The 20,860-nt window shown below is 49.4% G+C and overlaps 2 protein-coding genes across 2 annotated transcripts in view; one reads left to right on the forward strand and one right to left on the reverse strand.

Annotated features, from left to right (window-relative positions):
- Window positions 1–4,493, reverse strand: part of TTC24 (tetratricopeptide repeat domain 24) — a 6,135-nt gene extending 1,642 nt beyond the window's left edge. Inside the window, exons 1-7 of the mRNA XM_008570520.1 lie at window positions 3,788–4,493; window positions 3,411–3,614; window positions 2,679–2,807; window positions 2,400–2,512; window positions 1,960–2,058; window positions 764–849; window positions 496–602 (exon numbers count right to left, since the gene is read on the reverse strand). Coding sequence (XP_008568742.1) covers window positions 496–602; window positions 764–849; window positions 1,960–2,058; window positions 2,400–2,512; window positions 2,679–2,807; window positions 3,411–3,614; window positions 3,788–4,493 — 1,444 coding nt within the window. The remainder of the gene's footprint in view (window positions 1–495; window positions 603–763; window positions 850–1,959; window positions 2,059–2,399; window positions 2,513–2,678; window positions 2,808–3,410; window positions 3,615–3,787) is intronic.
- A 4,684-nt stretch (window positions 4,494–9,177) lies between these two features.
- Window positions 9,178–20,860, forward strand: part of IQGAP3 (IQ motif containing GTPase activating protein 3) — a 38,524-nt gene continuing 26,841 nt past the window's right edge. Inside the window, exons 1-11 of the mRNA XM_008570531.1 lie at window positions 9,178–9,214; window positions 11,402–11,489; window positions 13,558–13,714; window positions 14,492–14,569; window positions 15,843–15,919; window positions 16,638–16,705; window positions 16,795–16,908; window positions 17,146–17,324; window positions 17,789–17,867; window positions 18,479–18,642; window positions 19,156–19,243. Coding sequence (XP_008568753.1) covers window positions 9,178–9,214; window positions 11,402–11,489; window positions 13,558–13,714; window positions 14,492–14,569; window positions 15,843–15,919; window positions 16,638–16,705; window positions 16,795–16,908; window positions 17,146–17,324; window positions 17,789–17,867; window positions 18,479–18,642; window positions 19,156–19,243 — 1,129 coding nt within the window. The remainder of the gene's footprint in view (window positions 9,215–11,401; window positions 11,490–13,557; window positions 13,715–14,491; window positions 14,570–15,842; window positions 15,920–16,637; window positions 16,706–16,794; window positions 16,909–17,145; window positions 17,325–17,788; window positions 17,868–18,478; window positions 18,643–19,155; window positions 19,244–20,860) is intronic.

Raw genomic sequence — 20,860 nt, forward strand, 5'->3', positions numbered from 1 at the left:
AGGGGGGGCGGGGGTGGGAAGGAGAGGGAGGGGGGGCCGGCCCGGTGGCGCACTGGAGGGGTGCGCCGCTTGGGAAGCGCGGCGGCGCTCCCACCCGAGGGTTCGGATCCCACATACAGACCGGTTCCCGCTCACTGGCTGAGTGAGGTGCGGGAGCGACACCGAGGGTTGCAATCCCGTTGCCGGTCCCCGGTCCAGTACGGGGACAACACTGAGGGTTGCGATCCGTTGCCAGACACGGAAAAAGACAAAAGACAAAAAAAAAAAGAAAGAAGTAGAAACGGGTGGGGAGAGCTGTTCTGAGCGTTGGAAACCTGCAGAGTCGGGGTCAGGGTGGTGCTGAGCAGTGCCAGGCCTCAGCATCAGACCTGGGAAGGGGAGAGGAAATGATGGGAGGTGGATGAGCGGTGAGGAAACAAGAACGAGGTGGGGTGGACAGAGTGCTCCATTGGTGGGGAGCAGGGGCACGGCAAGGGACAGCCTACATCAACTCACGCTCCAGTCTTCTGGGCCCATATGTCTTGGGAATATTCACTGACTCCTCCTCTTTTTCCTCCTCGTGGCCCTCCTCAAACTCTTCATCTTCCCACCCACCGGATGATCTGTAGGGGCAGGAAACCAGGTGGGCACGGCTGGGCAGAGCAGCACCCTGCTGTGTCCCTACCTCCCTGGGGGTACTGATGAGGTCCAGCCTGTTGCAAAACCTCTCAACACCCTCCAGAGGCCTTGCCCATTCCCAAAACTCTACCCCCACCCCACTCACCTGTGTGGGACATTTGTTGTGCTGCTCCAGGCTGGGGTCCCTGCAGCAGCCCCACCTGGAGCCTGGGGCTTTCCAGGAGCCTGAGTCTGGGCATGAAGGGGAGTAAAAGGAATCAATTTGAGAAAAAGGGCAGGAGTGTATGTTCCCTCCAGCTGCCTGCAGGGCCATACAATGACCTCAGAGAGACAGAGACCTATGTGACAGACAACCCAGTGTGCTGCTTGTCTATAAGAATAAAATGTCGGGGTGAGGCCCTTTGTTCTCTTAAGGTCCTCACTAGTCACTCTCAAGTTAGACTTCAGGCTCATGGACTATCAGACCTGGACAGAGCCAGACTACCACCCCATCCTGCCTGGAGCCTCACTGGGCAAAGTCACAGAAAGTTGGCAGCTGACCTTGCATGGAACCCAGGTCTTGTGATTCCCAATCCAATCCTCTGCCTGTACCAGGCTAATTTAATTTTGCTTGCAGATTGTAAATACAGTCTTCTAGTCTTTAAAATAAGAGGATGTAAAATCTATTAAATATATCATATAAATATTGAAGTATAACTTCAATTCCTGGGGTAGGAAGAGGTTTCCTGAGGGTAGAGGTAGTTGGAGAGACAGTGACCTGTAGAGCGAGACCAGGAAGTAGAGACAGGATCAGACAGACCCTGGGAAGGAGGGACATGGTGGAGACACACAAGAAAAATGCCCGCGAGATATCTGTAGCTGGGAAAGGATTTCCTTGGAGCACCATCTCCATCCTGTGGCTATTTAGGGAACTGCATCCAAGGACTTGAACTGTTTCCGCCTCATCTCACATATGGTTTAGGATTCTTTTTGTTTTGTTGTTTTGGCGGCTGGCCGGTAACAGGAATTGAACCCTGAAACTTGGTGTTATCAACAGCATGCTCTAACCAGCTCAGCTAACTGGCCAGCCCTAGTTCAGGATTCTTGATTGCACCCCCTGGCCTTCGCCCAATGAGCTGTACCACTTAGCCAAAGCCCTGGAACAGCCCTGTGTAGGAGATGTGCCACTATCTTCTGCCCTCCTCCCCACCCTCCGGGAAAGTGATATAGATCCCATGTGCAGGCTCCTGGGCAGATGAACACAGATGAGCAGTCAAGTGCAGCATCCCTGAGAACATCAGCTCTGCTTATCACCACCCCCTTCTCTCCAACCCAAGCTTCTTGTCTCAGGTGTTGTCTCACCAGGGTGTGAGTCTGGACCAGCCCCACCTGGACCAAGTGGGTTCTCATGGCATCTGCCAACTTGGCCACCAGCCTTTCTCGCACAGAATCTGGCTCCTTCTGGGGAAAGAATGGATAATGGAGTAATGGGGAAAGGCCTGGGCTTTGTGGTCTTCAGGAAAGTGAGGTAGTAAGATACAGGAAAGGGGGCTTTGTCTCCCCTCCCCATCCCTATGCCTTTCCCAGGGTCCTGCCACCACCTGCCCCTAATTGTAGATAGACATGGGCTCTTCCTCACAGTGGTATCCCAGGACCTAGCACAGAATGTGTTAGATGCATGTATGATGAGTGAATGAAAGGTGGTGAGAAGACAAAGAACGAAGGTAGGAATTTCAGCTGGAGAAGGCTTCCTGGAGGAGGGATAGAATGGAAGAGTTGTATTCTAGGATGGAGGGTCTCACCTGACACTGGGTCAGCGCTTCCTTATAGTACTTCAAGGCCTGGTCATACTGCCCCAGTCTGACTGCAGCAGCCCCCAGACCCTCGCAGGCCTGCCACTGCCCTTTCATGTCCCCTGGAGAAGAGAGCCTGAAGGGTCCTCTCATGGCTCCCTATTCCACTGACCCGCCCCTCCAGAGGACCCCACCACTCCCAGGTCCCCCCATTTGCTTCCCCACCAGCCCCAAGGACCCTCAGGCTTTGGGAACCCCCCAAGTCACATGCTAACCCCCAATCCTTACCTGTGTCCCGGGCAGCCTGCAGGGCATGCAGGTAGTTGTCTCTGGCGGCCTTGTGGTCCCCCAGCTGGCTCAGTGCAAATGCCAGGCTGCCAAAGCTCCGGCCCTGCTCCCACCGCTGCCCTACAGAGCCTGACAACAGAGTCCATCCCATCCTAAGAGGGGACTCTGGCTGCTAGGGCATCAGGACCCTGCCCCCAGCAACCAAGGGAAGGTTCCCAAAAGTCCTGGTGCCCAGCCTTGGCACAACTCCCGGTGGACACAGAAGCCTTTACTCTTGAGACCCAGCCTTTCCTTGTCCTAATTTTTGGCCTCAATGCCTCCACCTGGCTAGTTTGTGACATGCAACAACCCTACAAGGTATACAAGGCAGGTATTAATAGCCCCATTTTTATACATGTGGAAACTGAAGCTCACAGTGCAAAAGTGACTTGCTGAGTGTTACATACAGTGAGAGGAGGGTCTGGGCTCCACTTCAGGCTCCGACTCCCAGCCGGGGCTCTTCCCTCTGTCCATTGCTGCCTTCCCAACCCCAGGCCTTAATCTCTGGGCCCACAGCCCTCTGTCCTGTCTGGCTAACCCATCTCCTGCACTCCCAGCCCTCACCCCCTGGTTCTGGGCTTCCAGGCCCCAAAACTGGTCCTGAAGTTCCATTTATCCTCAAGCTTGTGGCCCCTGCTGGAACCCCAGTTAGTCCCTTGGTACCAGTCCCATTCCCAAGCCCCTTGCACTCACCATGTAGGTCAGCTGCCTTCTGGTGAAACTCTTGGGCTTCCTGATAGTTGCCGAGGGCATTGTGGGCCATACCAAGGTTTCTTAGCACTGTGGCCTGCTCTCCTGGCCCCTGGCACAGGGGCAGAGCCTGCAGGAAGGCCTCCACTGCCAGCGGGAATAGCTGGAGCTGGGAGTAGCCCAGGCCTAGGTCGTTATAGAGTTGCCCTAGAAGGCACAGCCAGGGTCACTGGTAGCCAGATCAGGCATAATAACTAAAGCTGTACTGGTGCAGCCCTGTCCCACTCTTCCAAGTGACCCCAGCCCCTTCCCCAGCCCTCAGAGCATCACCAGGCTTGGTGTGTCCCCAGATCCCACATCTACTCTGCCAAAGGCCTCACCCAGTGGTCTCCGCTCAGTGCTCCTCTCAGCAAGCCTCCGGCTCTCTTCTAGCACCTGCACCACATCACTCACCCCATGCTGCCCACTCTTTAGCATACACCCCGCCGCAGCCCCCAGTGCCAGGGCTGCGGCCTGGGGCCTCCCTGCTTGGATGTAGGCCCGGCTTGCTTCCTGTAGGTAGTGGGTTGCTAGTTCAGGTTGTCCCAGAGCCTGGTAGCAGGCTCCCATTTTTGCCTGGGCTTCCCCCTGGTCACCCCGGGGCTGGTAGTGGCCCAAAGCTCTGTGGTACCAAGCCAAAGCTTGAGGCAGGTCACCGAGGGCATGATAGGCCAAAGCCACATTGAAACACTGGTCACCATGACACCTGCCCTGTGCCTTCTCTTCAGGTTGGGCTCGCAGGAGGAGCTCAAGGCCTTTGGCTGGGTCCCCAGTCTCCACATAGGCAGCCCCCAGGTTGAAGGCACAGGCTCGGAACACAGGGGTATCCCTGGTTCTTGGGGCCTCAGAGGCCAGGAGGAAGGCCCTCTGGAAGCTGGTCAAGGCCTTGTGGTTCTGGCCAGCCTGTAGGGCCCCATGGCCAGCCATGGTGAGGGCTCGAATGCTGGCCTCTTGCTGTAGCCACTTTCTTTTCTTCTTTTTCTTCTCGGAGCTTGAGGGCTCATGGTCAGGCTCCTGGAGGATATCCTCAGGGTTGGTGGAAGACATGGGGCTGACTATGGGGAACAGAGGGGTCAGTAGGTCAGCCTTGGCTTCCACTAGAACACAATCCTTTTAGGGCAATTCTGCTCTATCCCTGCTCTGGTGTGACCCTCAGGATTTCAAGGATTTCTCTCTGACATCTCACTTTTTCATCTATCCCATTGTCACTGTATCGACTCTTATCCTAATGTCCTAATTATTAGTCCTCCTTCAAACCTCAGGTCAAGTAACAGCCTCCTTCAGAAAGCCCTCTCCATCAACTGGGTGCTTCTGTAGTCCCATAGCACCTTATGCCTGTGTCTTTATGGCATGTATCACACTAGATTAGACTTGCTGACTTTCTTGTCTGCCTCCCCCACTAGATTTGGAGCAATTTGAAGGGTCTGGCACATAGTAGATTCCCAATAGATGTTTATTGAATGAGATGAAAAGAGTTCTGTAGATGGGTGGTGGTCATTGTTGCACAACAGTATGAGTGTGCTCAATGCCACTGAACTGTACACTTCAAAATGGATAAAATGGGGCTGGCCTGGTGGCGCACTGCTACAGTGTGGCGCTCCCGCTGAGGGTTCGGATCCCACATACAGACCAGTTCCCGCTCACTGGCTGAGTGAGGGGCGGGCGCAGCACCGAGGGTTGCAATCCCGTTGCCGGGAGCAGTAAGTAGAGACAGAATCCCTCACTCCTGTAAGTTGGCTCCTTGCCAACTCAATTGCCTGTTCAGTTTTGGCTCCTCAGTGCCTAGTATGGCTCCTGGCGAGCAGTAAGTAGAGACAGAATCCCTCACTCCTGTAAGTTGGCTCCTTGCCAACTCAATTGCCTGTTCAGTTTTGGCTCCTCAGTGCCTAGTATGGCTCCTGGCGAGCAGTAAGTAGAGACAGAATCCCTCACTCCTGTAAGTTGGCTCCTTGCCAACTCAATTGCCTGTTCAGTTTTGGCTCCTCAGTGCCTAGTATGGCTCCTGGCGAGCAGTAAGTAGAGACAGAATCCCTCACTCCTGTAAGTTGGCTCCTTGCCAACTCAATTGCCTGTTCAGTTTTGGCTCCTCAGTGCCTAGTATGGCTCCTGGCGGTTGCGGTCCGTTGCCGGACACAAAAAAAGACAAAAAAGGAAAAAAAAATGGATAAAATGGCAAATTTTGTGTTATGTATTTTACCACAATAAAAAATGTTTATGGAATGAACAAATGAATGGATGAAGAAATAGCATATACATCCTCTCTTCCTTCACGCTGTGCCTCCACATACACCCCCCACTCTTAATCTAGGTAATCCTGCTGTCACATCTCAAGATGTAGTTCAGGTCAGTTCAACAAATACTCAGTGAGCTCCTGCTGTGTGCCAGGAGCCATACTAGGCACTGAGGACCCAAAACTGAACAGGCAATTGAGTTGGCAAGGAGCCAACTTACAGGAGTGAGGGATTCTGTCTCTACTTACTGCTCCCTCCCCATCTCAAGGGGAACTTCTCTCTCCTCATCTCCTTGGCTGTCTTGTCTGCTCTCTGGTTCTGATCCCCCAACATCCTGCTCTGTCTCCAGAGCCCTCTTAAACCCAAATATATTCATCTCATCAGCATGTGCATCCTGTTGGTATCTTTCCCCTTGAAAGGCAAGTCTTTTTATGAACTCTCCTTCCAGGAGACAGAAGACCCAGGCATTGGGCTCTCAGCCCCTCCCATTTTCTTCTTTTTTTTTTTTTTTTTTTTTTTTTTTTTTCTTTTTTAGGAGGGGAAGGCAGAGGTGATACATTTTTGTTTGTTTGTTTGTTTGTTTGCTTTTGTTTGGGTGGCTGGTCTGTGCAGGGATCCAAAGAAATTCCTCCTGCCACCCAGAAATCCTGCCTTTTTAAGGGCCTCAACCCCAGGCATTCCTGACTACCCCCACCCAGACTTGGGGCCCCCCTGCCATAGGACGCAGGATGCCTTACCTCTTTGGTCGTCTCCGCATCTGCCTTTCTGGAATGGCCCCTCTGGCTTGGGTTACCTCCCCTAGCTCTTAGCTCAAAGCCCTGGGGGTTACTAGACAACTAGGCAACCACCATCCACTGGTAGGGAATTCTTTGAGTGACAGCTCAGTTGCCCTATCTTAGTGCTGAACCCTGATGGTGCTTGGACACAGACACCTGAGTTCCATTGCCCTGCCAGCTCCTCTGTCCCCCACCTCTGCAGACACACCCCTCAAGTACCTCACTTCAAGGAATGAATTAAAGCATCGTGGGGCTGGTTACTAGTTATACCCTGAGAGATCATCTATCTCATCCCCTCATTTCACAGAGGAGGGGACCAAGGCTCAGAGAGCAGGGGAGACTTGCCTAAGGACACAGAGCAGTCATGTAGCTGGGGTTAGACCCTAGGTTTTCTGATTTAAAGTAGTTAGCCCTTTCACACATACACTTACAAACACACTCTCTCTTACATACTATGCTTCTGTGTAGTAGCTTCACATTTTGAGAACAGAGTGAAATGTTGATGGTCAGAAAAGGTCTGGAGATCAGAAGAGCCTCTTTGTCCCCAAACTGCTTTCCCCAGCTCCATTGATCTGCAATCTCCAGGTTCTGCTTAATGAGAGGACAGCAGGCCTCAGGACAACAGCGACCTAATGCCCCAACTCACTAAGGGTGGCCTGCATCAGAAAGCAAATGTTCTCATGTACCTAAGTACAGAAGCCTTTGCCAGAAACAAAATTACAAGGAAGTAGTCAGGCTCACCTGCATTTGCCCTGCAGCCTTTGCTGAGTGCCTGCTGTGTGCAGGCATAGTCATAGATGCAGATGAAGCTGGAGAGGAGCAAAAAAATGACTTTCCTCTACCCTTTTAAGTTCTTTGGCTGGGCCACAAATTAATTGACATAAGATAGAATAACAGGAGAAAAACCATTTTAATTGTGTGCATACGCATGGGAGTCCTACAAAACCTGAGACTTGAGGAAGGGTAAGATGAATGAAGCATATATAGAAATCTGAGCTACAGAAAGGAATAGGGGCTTGGGGCATCTGGGGGTTGGTGGTGACACAAGTTATGGGAGGGTGAAGGGAAGAAATGTATGGTGAATAAAGTTTGTCTAGTTATACAGATAATTTAGTAATGTAGATTTCCTTTATAGATGTAAATTTCTTTTACAAAAGGTCAGCTTTTCAGAGATACTCCTTTGCCTGCAGTTTCAGAATAACCAACTCAAAATATGCCAAGGAAGTATATTTTGGGGTGGCATATTCTGGTCTCCTACAGTCACATTTTGGGATGGTGTGGCCTGAGCTGCAATAGTGCCCATGCCTAAGGCAGGTTCTCCCAGCTGCCTGTAGTTTCTGCCTGCAGGCTGAGCCTTCAGGATGCTACCACTCCCTGGTCAGTTTGCCCTTCACTCAGCAGTCTTCCCTTAAGGAGACAGGATGATTTGGGGAGGAGTCAAGGACTGAAACTGCTCTCACCAAGGTTCCAATGACCACCCAATGATCCAGTGATCATTTCTGAATTCTCTCTTTTTTTTTTTTTTTTTTTGTCCTTTTCGAGACCGACCGCATCGCGCTCAGCCAGTGAGCGCACCGGTCATCCCTATATAGGATCCGAACCTGCCGCGGGAGCGTCGCCGCGCGCCCAGTGCCGCACTCTCCCGAGTGCGCCACGGGCTCGGCCCATTTCTGAATTCTTTTCTTGTTTGATTCCCTGCAGTATCCACCACATCTTGCAACCCTCTCCTCACTTGGCTTCTGTGATCTACTGTGTCCTGACTCTCTTCTCTGACAATTCCTTTTCCATTTCCTTTGCTGGGCCCTCTTTCCACCTCTTAAATGCTAGTGTCCCCAATACTCTGTCCTTTGCTATTTTCTCTACTTACTTTACATACTCTTCCAAAAATCCTTCATCCACACCTCTGATTTTTTTTTTTTTTTTTTCCTTTTCGTCTTTTTTCGTGACCAGTAACGGGATCGCAACCCTCAGTGTCGCGCCCGTACATACCGCGACCGGCAACGGGATCACAACCCTCCGCGTCCCGCCCGCACAGCGCTCAACCAGTGAGCGGACCGGTCTCTACATGGGATCCGAACCCTCGGCGGGAGCACCACCGCGCTCCCAAGCTCCGCACTCTACCGAGTGCGTCACCAGGCCGGCCCCACACCTCTGATTTTAACACCACCGATATGCCAATAATTTCTAAATGTATACCTGTAGACTTAACTTGTCCAGGTGAAACTCATATTTACCCAACTCTACCTTTCTTACATTCGCAGTGTTATTAGTAGACCACTAAACCAGTCTCTGAACTAGAAACCGAGGAGCAATCCTTGACTCCTTCTCTGGCTCTCAGTCTTAGCCTATTAATTCCACCTTTGAGATCCCTCTCCAGTATACCCTCTTTTCTGCAGTCTTATGTCCAAGACCTTGGAGGTAGTGTACTGTATAGCGGTTAAGAACTCAAGCTTGGAGTAGGACTCTCTGGTTTTAAGTCGTGGCGCTACCACACGGTTTAGCAGCGAAGGAGTCCTGGTGCTATAGCAAGCCAGGAGCTGCCGGAAGGAGAGCGCCCCATCCCGGCCTCTGGCGGTACTGTTCTCCTCCCCACCTGGGTGGTGCGCCTCTGCAGCGTGGAACTACAAATCCCAGGGTTCCCTGCGGTGCGGACCGGAAGTGTCCTGTGGCAATGGTGAGGGGCGGTGGCCCAGCGGCGGGAGATTCAAACCTGGAAGGAGAAACATGGAGGGCAGAGGAGCGGTCCCCGGCCGGGCGGCCTGTGAGTGCCGGAAGGGTCTGAGAAGGGTCCAGCAGTGGTGCTGCTAGTCGGGGGCTTGGCCATCCCGGGAGAGGTTGGGGCGGGGGCTGGGTAAGGGGCAAGGGGCCGTGGCACTGCTCAGTGGGAAGGGAGCACTGAGTCCGGGCGCCAGCGGGAGGGAGTAGTACTATGAGCCGCAAAACGCCTCCTGACTTCTGTGCCGCGCTTTAAAGCTTACAAAGAGTTTTCTCCCTTATTCCCAAATTCTGGGGCTCTGGGGTTGGGAGAATGTAGGTGTTCTGTCTGGCCCCTTAAAATTCAGCAGTAACTCTAATGGCTACCATACTTGCCAAACGCTGCCACGCCTAAGGTGACCGGGGGGACTCTTGGGCTTTGAGATGCCGCTTTGTGACGCCTCTCAAACTTTAGGGTGCCGAAATTACCGGAGAAGCTTGTTTAAAATGCAGATTACTGAGCCCCATCCCAGAGCTTTAGCTCCCGTAGTATGGATTGGGGCCCATAATCTGCTATGCTTCTTTTCTCACCCCAGGTGATTGTGATGCACGTAGTACATGAACCACATTTTCAAAAACACTGCTTTAGAAAGAGGGAGACTGGGGTCGGAAGGATGGGACAGTAAAAAGGTTCTATCTGATCTTCTGAATGAAAGGCAAAACCTGCTCCTTCTTCCACCCCCTCCTTCTTCTCCACTAGGATTCAAAAAGCAAAGTCTATGTCCACCCATCAGTGGATGGAAAGCTAATTCCAGACCTCAGAAGGGCAGGAAGACGTTTTTTTTTTTAAGATACTGTGTGTGTGTGTGTGTGTGTGTGTGTGTGTGTGTACTTACAAAGTCCCGCCCATCTCTCACAGTCTTTGATTCATAACTCTGAGGTGATGTCACTCACTTACTGGTTTATTTTCCATGCTTAACAACCAACACTTGTTCCTCATACACCCCCTCAGAGGAACCGATGGATTTCCTGCGGTTGGCCATGCTTTCAAATCTGTACTTGGAGATGTGTGTGAGTGTGTGTTTTAACTTGCTTACGTGCCAATTCAAATAGCCCTGCCCTCCCCCAAATAATGTTGCAGGATGTGCACTATAAGGAAATAGGATAAAGACTGGGAATGACATTAAGTGCTCAGCCAAAGATGGATTGACTAAGCTCTATCTCTTTTCAAGCCCTCTGAGTTTATTTTCTTGGGGGGATGTGTAGCTTTCTTCCACCTGTTTGATTTTGCTTTGTCTTCTCTAAGTAGAAGAGAGAGATGGGGGAGAAGAGGAGAGAGAAGGATAAAGTGAGGCTGTGGTTAAGGCACAGTATGAGTGTTATCTCATTTAAGGGAGTCCCTGCTCTTTAGTTTGGGAGTCAGAGTATTGTCTGCATTTTATTTAGCTTGAAGATTATTTTCCTCCTCAGGTGACCTGTACCAAAAAGGATAGTAAAGTTACCCTTGTTATCTTTTAAAATTCTCTTTTATTCTTCCACTTAATCCCAAATGAGTTGTGTGGTTTCCTCTGTTGGACTGCCTTTTAACCCTTTCTGCCTGTTCGTTCTTTAAGACCCTGTTCATAGGTAAAATCCTTTGCTACCTCTGCTGTTTCCGTAGATTTTATTCATGGGCTTAATCACATTGACCACATTAAGTCGGAGTTATTTGCTAACATGTTTTTCTTTTCTAATAATAATCTCTATTTCTTAAGAGTAAGGGTCCACTAGCCCAATACCTTACATAAAGGAGATATTGAATGAATGAAAAAATGAATAAATGGCTGTTGAACGATGAGTTCTAGTTGGTTCTGTTAATCCTAGCCCTGAGAGAGTACCCGAAAAGGATGACACAGGTCCAGTTCTTGGAGAACTCAGAGTCTAATTAGACAATATGAGTATAAGGAGCTAAGTTCCCAGCCAAGGAGGGCTCTGGGCATACCTGCTGGGAGGCAGAAAGGGAAGGGCTATGAGTAGACTTGGGAAGGAGGAGGAGGACAGTAAGATGGTTTCAGAGGAAAGAGAAGAAATGCTTCTGGTACAGAAGGACTCTCCCCCCCACCCCCATTATAGGGTGTCCTGGGAAGAACAGGAGGGACATGGAGATGTGTCAGGTTTCTGAGCAGGGTTGCCTAAGGAAGTGTAAGAAGAAGCATAAATGCTAAGGCTCCCTCTGATGCTCCTTTCGTTTATCCTATCTCGCTTCATTGCTCAGATGAACGCCTCACAGCTGAGGAGATGGATGAGCAGAGGAGGCAGAACGTTGCCTACCAGTACCTGTGCCGGCTGGAGGAAGCCAAGCGGTGAGCAGAGTCCATAAAGATGGTCTCCCTTTCCCACCCCCCGACCCCCCAAGCATCTGCCCCCAAAGCAAATACAACAGGACAAGGGTTCATTCTGTGGGAAAGGACAAGTTGAAATAGTATCTTTTTTTTTTTAAAAAAAAGCAAATCCTAAACATACATCCTTTTATCCCCCTACATACTTCGATATGTCTCTAAAATGTATGGACATTTGCTTATATAACCACAATGCCATTATACTTCCCAACTAAATTATCTGTAAACTCTTGGAAGATCAATATCCAGGCAATTTAAAAATTTTCCTGATTGTCTAAAAAGAAATTTATTTTTACAGTTGGCATATTCAAATAAGGATCTAAAAAAGCTTACATATTTGCTTGTATGTCTCTTAAGTGTTTTTTTGTTGTTGTTGTTTTGTTTTGTTTTTGTGGGTGGCTGGCCAGTACGGGATCCGAACCCTTAACCTTGGTGTTAGCAACACCGTGCTCTAACCAATTGAGTAACCAACCAGCACTTTAAGTCTTTTTTAATCTAGACCAGTCCACCTCCCTTTTCAGTTCTTTATGTCATTGACTTGAAACGAACATTTTTCCTGTGGAACACCCTGGCTTTGTCTTATTGCTTTCTTCTATCATTCACCTTGTTCCTGTATACCCTATATTTCCTATAAATGGATGTCGGCTCAAAGGGCTTGATTAGATTCAGGTTCAACAAAAACAAGAAGTTTTCATTGGTGGTGGTGTGTGTTTCATATTACATATTATAGGAGGAATACAGTGTCGGCTTGTTCCACTCTTAGTGATGCTAAGTTCAATCTGGGAGTTCAGTTGATAAAAACTTGATCTCTACATTGTAAAATTCCCCATTAACTTTTCATCTAATCCCTTCATCCATTGTTGGTCCTCACTAGAATCTATTTTTTTATTAAGAGTGCAAAATGACTATTTTCAAATTTTGTCATTTCTTCTACATTTATGAGCTTAAATTCTAAAGAACTTTTCCTCATCATCTTAGGGCTATTTGGTTCCTTTTTTTTTTTTTTGGCAGCTGGCTGTTACAGGGATTGAACCCTGGACCTTGGTGTTTTTAATTCTTTCCTTTTAATCAATAGTGTATCTTTAATGGTCTCAAAAAATTTTGGTAGGATAAGGAAGTCAGGAAATAAGCTGTCTATGGCAGCGAAGGCATGAAGCAAGGCGTGACTGGCTCTCTCTTTGGAAACAAATACTTTCCTGTAGACCCCAATATGTAGGGAAGTTTAGAGATTCTATCCGAGGAGCCCTTAATCTCTCCCTCACACAACCATCAGCAATAATACTTTACATTTATATTGAAAGTTTTTTCACATTCATTTGCTCATTTGATCCTGGCAGCTGCCCACTGAAGCAGGAAGTGCAGGTGGTTTTATCCTCATTTTTTTTTTTTTTTTTTAGTTTTTTTTCGGTTTTATCCTCTTTACAGATCATGCAACTGAGGCTCAGAGAAGAGAAGTGGGAGAGATGGGGGAGATGGTGTGAAAAGTGGGCCTTCTGATTCCAGGAGCTGTGGTCTTTCTGTCCCTTTGTGTTGCTCCCCTCCCATCAACCCAGGGATTGCCCACTATCCTTATCATTTTCAAAGCTGGATTATGAGCCATTTAGATCATTCAGATAGACATGACCTTTCTGTACCTGGGTTCTCAGAGAACAATGCATAATGAGAGAAGTGAGCAAATTCAGTTTGGTTCAACACCCAAATATGTAACCAGGCTGAGAAATTATGTTATGTAATAGGGTAAGAGTCTGCTTAAGCCTCACTGAAGATGGACAGGTTCAGGATCTGTTAGGGAAGATTTTCTGGGGTGGGTGGGACTAGAGTTGACCAATCCAGGTATTTGGGGCAGCTTAGGAGAGGGGGGGAGCAGCCAGACAATGGGTAGAGAGGGGATAGGGCAGGAATAGGAGGCAGGGGAGGGTCAGGGGCCACTTAGGGGGAGAGAGGGAAGGATAAGTTAATTCTAACTTATTGCGGTTAGAATAAGCCACTATGGACTGCCAGAGTGGGTGAGAAGGTGCTCTCATGTTCTTAGCTGGATGGAGGCCTGCCTGAAGGAGGATCTTCCTTCCCCAGTGGAGCTAGAGGAAAGCCTCCGGAACGGAGTGCTGCTGGCCAAGCTGGGCCACTGTTTTGCGCCCTCCATTGTTCCCTTGAAGAAGATCTATGATGTGGAGCAGCTACGGTATCAGGTAAGGGAATAGTGGACTCTACCTTCTACCTTTTTCCTCTCAAACTATCCCTTCTCCTCAAAGCTGTGAGGGTAGGGTGGCCATATAACTTATTGTCCAAATTTGGACACTGTGAGGATGAAAGGTGGTACTATTAGTTATTGCACCAAGACAGCAGGTATTAATTGGTGTCTCCCAGCCAGGTGGGTGTGTACTATCCTAAGCAGCAAGGGGCACTTGCTAGGTGGGCTTTAAGATCCCCTGAGATGAGTACTAGCCAGTTATCTCATTTGGTTAGTGCACAGCCTTATAACATCAAGGTCACAGATTCAGATCCCTGTACCGGCTAGTGACCCCAAAAATAAAATAAAATAAGATGCCCTGAAATGAGAATTGCCAAGCAGACTTTTCTACCCACAGTCTACACCTAGAGGCTTGTGGCCTTTGCCATCCTAAAGGTACTTCCTGGACATGCTGTCCCTTCTCTGTGCTCTAGCCAGCCCAACCCTCCTCTCCTTTCCATCCCAGAGCTGGATTCCCCTTTTCTAGGAAGCCTTACTGGATTATTAATTCCATCCCTGTGCCATCCTTCCCAAGTGTCCAGCTGGGTCATCCATTCCTGGTGGTTTCTGTCTGTCTATGTTTCTCTGTGCTGGGGGGGATGGGAAATCCACAGAGTGGGGTCCTGTGGCTCCCTCCATCCCTCCCTCTTGAATCTTTAAGCTGTGGTCTGGACTCTGCCCATAGGGAGTGCTGAGACTGTGGAAACAGATTTTCTTCTCTTTCCTTCTCTTTCAGGCAACTGGCTTGCATTTCCGTCACACAGATAACATCAACTTTTGGCTGTCTGCAATAGCCCACATCGGTCTGCCTTCGGTAACATTGGGTTTCATCTTTACTCTTTACCAGCCCCCCATGTGTGTATGTGTATTTAAGCACATACACACATGCTTTATTTCCCTGGACCCTTTAGTCCCGTTTTCATGTGTCTTCTAAATCTAAGAGAAGAGTTCCTTGGGGTTGTTTGTCTTTGAACCAGGTTACTTGGTCTCTGACTCCACTTCCCTGTGGGAAAAGGAGTAAAGACTCCCTGGCCTGAGTCACATGGGTCCCATCATGCAGTGGGGCCCCTGTGTAATGCTGGAGACAGGACTTATTCTGGCCAGCCATCTTTCCACCAGAATTGCACAGCATGAAGCAAGAGCACACTGCATCCCTAAGTGGTAGGCCTTGAGTTGGAAACCTAGGCCGAAGACCCCACTGGACCCATGATGCATGTCCTTTTACTCTGAGTCTCAATTTGTTTCTCATCTATAAAATGGGGATGGTAATCCTGCCCTGTCTACCTTATAATGTTGTCAGGAGGATCCCACGGTCTGTGTGAATTCCCTCTGCGAATTGTAAAGAACCATATAAATTAAGGCATGATAGGATTCTGCAATGCATGATTTCTTTCTGCTTTGTTTTTCATCACTGTAGAAGGGGACTATAACATAAGGAAACAGCAGTGAGGAAAGATGCTTTGATGGGAGGCAGAAGCAATAGAGGGCATGTGTCTTCAGTGGGACTGGAATACTTTAAGTCTCTAGATTTGGTCCTTTATCATGCACCTAAATGTAACCAAGTTAGGCCTCATTACAGTCACTAGGTGGCATGGGAAGCCATGTCTGGAACGACTAAGTTCTTAGAGGGACCCCCATTGATCAGGCCTCTGACAGGGACAACGTACCCTGTCGCCTCTGTGGTCCCTCCCTCGGGAGTGTGACCAGTCCCCAGCATACCACCTTTATGGCATCTAAGGGGATGCATGCAGGCTTGCTGGGTCTATAAAGTGGCCAGGGGCCTGTTTTTCCTGGAGGATATAGCTTGCATCCTATAGCCTCCACAGCCTCGTCTGGTGTTTGGTTAATCCAGGACATCCTGTCATTGTGCATCTGTGGCTGGGTCTTGGCTTAGTGTGTGTTCCCGGTGCCTTTCTTTTATGCTGGGCTTAATGGGAGTGGTTGGGGAGACTGATCTAGAAGCCCCAGGCAACAAGGGAGCACACACTTCAGGTCTGAGAGGAAGACCCATTCCTTGGCCCTCTCTCTCCATATCTGGTGCTATTTAAAGGTCCCCAGTGGCAGTAACCAGATGATTTCCCCTCTAGACTTTCTTCCCAGAGACCACGGACATCTATGACAAAAAGAACATGCCCCGGGTGGTCTACTGCATTCATGCCCTCAGGTGAGAGATCCCAAATTTTGCCATCCAGATTCTTCTAGGTGGATGCAACCAACAATCAATAGTAACAAATGCAGCAGGAAGGATGGAGGGCAGACCACAGGGAGAACTTCTCAAGAGAGTGAGGTTTTAGATTTCCATTTGCGTTTAGATTTATGTGCATGTTTGTGGGCACCTTTATGTGTGCCCTGTGTAGGTGCAGGGAAAGGGCAGGCAAGATAGGGTCTTCAGCTTGTGACTGGGGTATAAATGAATCAGTACAGGACCCATCAAGGCATCACATGCACACCACTTTGAATGTTGAAGGCTGTTTTGTCCTACCCACAGCCAGCCATCATCAGCAACCAGTTGGCTAAATCATAGAAAGTGACTGGCCAGTTCCTTGTGTCTACCATGTCATCTCTTCCTAAGTTCACTTTCCATGTCCTTTCATGCCTCTGTGCCTTGGCTCATCAGGGTCTCTGTTTGTTGTATCCTTCCTATTCCTCCTCTCCATCCAGTGACTTGCTACTGCAATGTTCCCTTCTCTGGGAAGAACCTCCCACACCATTTTATCCACCTTCTATAGCATATTTCTCCTTGAGCATCAGGAGTGACTTGAGGGCAGGTGCTGAATAGTCTTCATCTCTGAGTCCCCACAGTATCTCGTACAAACCCTCTATGGGCAGAGTGATGAAATGAACAGGCCCAGTGCCTTCCAATGCCTTCTATTCTTTCCCAGTCTCTTCCTCTTCCGGCTGGGATTGGCCCCTCAGATACATGATCTATATGGGAAAGTGAAATTCACAGGTAAGCTCATTCCTTCCCCAACTACCACAGTCTGGGCAGGGTCTTGGGGGGTTGGGACCTGATGAAGGGCCCCTGCGGTTTCATTACAGCTGAGGAACTCAGCAACATGGCTTCTGAACTGGCCAAATATGGCCTCCAGCTGCCTGCCTTCAGCAAGATCGGGGGCATCCTGGCCAATGAGCTCTCTATGGATGAGGCTGCAGGTAGGGACTGGGCTCTACCCTGCCAAGGGTACACTCAGTGAGTACAGGAGGACTCCAAGCCTCACACTCCGTGGATGGATTCCAGCCACCTCTTCTGCAGGCAGGGCCATCAGGCTCCCTGGTTTGCATGGCCCCTGAGGATGGAAAAAGGGATGATGTCAGAGTGACTTGCAACAGGCTGTGCTCTGATCTGGAGCTTGTTCTGGACTCCTGATCTTGTTCCCTGCCCCCTCCCAGTACATGCAGCTGTTCTTGCCATCAATGAGGCAGTGGAGCGAGGGGTGTTTGAAGACACACTGGCTGCCTTGCAGAATCCCAATGCTCTTCTGGGGAATGTTCGAGAGCCTCTGGCAGCCATCTACCAGGAGCTGCTGGCTCAGGCCAAGATGCAGAAGGCTGCCAATGCGAGGAACCACGTAAGGAGGAATTTGGGGTGCAAGGGCTGAAAAAGCTGAGTGGCCTGGAAAGTCTCAAGTGAAACCAGGACTCCTATCTGTCCTGTCTCTAGGTTCCAAAGTTTCTTAGAGAAACTAACTTATCAGTGATTTTAGAGAAACAGAAGAACTCGAGAGAATGATGAGAATTCAGAAGAGAGGACTAGAGAAGAGGTTCTGGGGGGATGAATCTTCAGGGAGGCTGGAGAGGGGCTCTGGAATGTAGAACAGGATGAGATTGGACTGGAAATTCCAAAGGTTGGTTTGGCTTAACGGTGTCAGTGCCAGGGGATTAGACCCCACAGTTTCCCCAGAGTCTTTCTAAGCAGACTGACCTTTGGCCTTGGGAACGTTCCCAGAAGAAGAAATAAGTATAAACAGGGAGAGAGAAGTAGGAGAAGATTGAATTGGTTTTCCATGGTTCCCTCTCAATGTAGTTTTTGCAGGATGACAGAGAAAGCCAGGACATCTATGACCATTACCTAACTCAGGCTGAAATCCAGGGCAACATCAACCACGTCAATGGTAAGAGAGACAAGCCAGGAGGGGGTTGCGGGTGCTCTTAGGGTTAGCCCCTGTACTGGGAGGTTTGGAGATGGCTTCTCTCAGGCCAGAAAGCCCTATAGCCTCATTTGGACCAACTCTTGCCTTGGGGAAAGATCAGAGTCTGAGGAGTGTGTGCTCTGCATTCTGGCTAGCAGTGTCAGGAGGAGAGACAGTCACTGTTAGAGAGGCTTCTGTCTGAATGGACAACCATGGAGAGGATAGAGGCAAAGGGGCAGGCCTTGCAGCTCTTGATGCTGGGGCGCAGTTGAGCTGGGGTCCTTTGAGAAGGAAGCATGGGGAATAGATGGGGGTAGGGAGAGATCAGGGCAGGAGGGGCTGCTTATAAGCTCAAGATGGATGGACGGTTACCTGTTTGGGTCAGGATATCCTCAGGGTCTGGGGTGGTGAGATGGGAAGGCTGTGAAGACCAAGCTGAAGAATTTGGGCTGGACCAAGTGGGCTCCGAACCCAGGGACAAGGGTGGAGGTAACTGTGGGAAGGCAGGAAGAGGGCAGATTCCTGGGGCTGGGCTGGGGATGGTAAGAGGTGGGCTTTCTCACACTGCTCATTATAGAGCCGGTGTTTTTCAGTACACGGGGCTCTAGAAGTTGTTGATGATGCCCTGGAGAGACAGAGCCCTGAGGCCTTGCTTGAGGCCCTTCAAGACCCTGCCCTAGGCCTGCAAGGGGTGAGAAGAGACTTTACTGACTGGTACCTGGAGCAACTGAGCTCAGACAGAGAGCAGAAAGCACAGGTCAGGCTCCGTCTATTACCTGCTACCTCTTCTATTTGACTGTAGGATGGGAGAGGGCCTCTTATTCAGTTCTTTGCACTCAGTAAGTGCTGACTACATGTTTAAATGGTTAAATCACCCAAAGTCTAGTGGACTAGACTAATCAGCTTCTGTCCTCTGAGAGTCCCTCAGACTGAACATGAGGGACCCAGCGGGGAGTCCAATAGCTAGTGATATATCCCCCATTGCTGAATTAGGGCTTCAACTTAGCAATCTTGTTTTCAGTGCTGTTGACTTTCTCCCTGACACTATTTATATTTGTGTTATCTATGTTATTATTTTAGATGCTTGCTGGGTAAGAAAGGTTAAAGATGGGTTAATAGGGATGGGTGGGCCAGGCTATTCTTCCCAAAGAGGAGATGTAGGATTGAGGGTAGCTGGCTGGGTGGACCTGGGAGCTCATGCTGGCAGCTCCTAAAGCATGTTCATGACCCCGAGAGGACTCTCTTCTACTGCATCTCTTCCCTCTTTCAGGAGCTGGGCCTGCTGGAGCCTCTGGAAAAGGAGGAGGTCCAGGCTGGTGTGGCTGCAGCCAACATGAAGGGTGATCAGGAACAAGCCAGTAAGTCATCTACAGGCCTGAGGCTTGGTCTGGGTCTATCACTTGCTCTTGGAAGAGCATCCTACTCCTTTGCTGGCTTCTGTACTGGGCAGTGCAAACTGCTTCCCAATTTCCCAGCCTGGCAAGGGACTTTTCCCCCCCACATAGTCTGCCCTATTCCTGGCTGCCTGGAGGGACACTACAGACAAGTTCATTAAGGCTTTAGCCTGGTGCGGTACCAAGACATAAGACATTATGTCTAAGACATGATGACATGTCAGTACTGCACCAGGCTGGACTCCTAGGGCAGGCAGTTTCCTTCCAGTTTGCCTATAATTACAACAGTTTCAACCTCCTTGAGTTCCTTTGGCTTCTGAAATGTAGTTTTTTCCCAGGAGAGAGAGAAACTCATATTCTAACTCAGTTTCCCTTAACAAACATTATACTAATATAATTCTTTATTAACAGGATGGGAGTTAGTAATTGTCTTTCTCCAAGAGGTCAATCGGTATAGCGAGAGTAAGGCTGAAGCATGATGCAGTAGCCTGTGGATACTAGACCTGTTGGACTTGCTTGACTCAGTCTTGACTTGCTGTCAGGTTTCGAGATTGCTCAGTAACCATTTACCTTTGTCTAGCAGAGCTTCCAGAAGCTGGCTCGCAGTAGCCCCCAGGCCACTCCTGGCTAGTAGCTTGCCTTATTAGCTCTATTCCTTCCCTACTGTTGTTGCCAGAGTAATCTCTCAAGCACAGATCTGATCTTATCTCCCTTGTTGAACACCTTCAGACCTTTATGGACTCTTCCATTACTTATCCGATGCTTTAGTTCTATCTTGTTGGCCTGGCAGGTAAGACCTTTCCAGAGTTCTTCCCATCTCTTCTGTTCACATTCTAGCAAGTGTAGCCAAGCCAGACAACCTGGTCTTCCTTGATTGTACGCCCCCTGCCCACCCCACCCCACCCCCACCAGCCTTTCTTCTCACCAGGTCTCTGGTCTTCTGGATTAGTTTCTCCCACATTTTTACCTGTTGGAAGCAGGTGATAACATTCTCCAGAACTGTCTCAAAGGCTTCTTCCTCTGTGAAGCCTTCCCAGCCAGAATCCCTCCTCCCCTGCACTGTCATAGCATTGGGGTGTGGGGGAGAGTACTACTAATGTGGCATTGACAGCAGTGCACTGTAGGTATTTTTGTATCCTTATTTCTCCCCAGTAGATTGTGCACTCCTTGATACTAATGCCCAGATCTGCCTGGCATTTTATAAGCCCTAGAGTTTGTAAACTCAAACTATATTGACACATTATAGCCCCTTTTCAGCTTACTCCCATTCTTGGTAGCCCAAATGGCTCCACCTTGGAGCTGGTTTCTTATTTCTCTGTGCTGTCATCAAGGTTTGGCCCCTGGAGCCCCTTGACTAACCACATCATAGTTACGCTCCATAGCTACCTGTCAATCTTGTGCTCACCACCTTAGGAAGTTACCTCAGCCATGACAGCCATTCTGTGTTACGTGCTGAGCTGCTCAACTTCTAGGCTTGCCAAATTGTTTCTTACAGAGACTCTTCTTAAAGCAAAACCCAGGGGCCGGCCTGGTGGCGCACTGGATAGTGCGCCGCTTGGGAAGCGCGGCGGCGCTCCCGCC

The sequence above is a fragment of the Galeopterus variegatus genome, unplaced genomic scaffold (assembly GCF_000696425.1).
Source record: "Galeopterus variegatus unplaced genomic scaffold, G_variegatus-3.0.2 Scaffold33, whole genome shotgun sequence".
Taxonomy (NCBI): domain Eukaryota; kingdom Metazoa; phylum Chordata; class Mammalia; order Dermoptera; family Cynocephalidae; genus Galeopterus; species Galeopterus variegatus.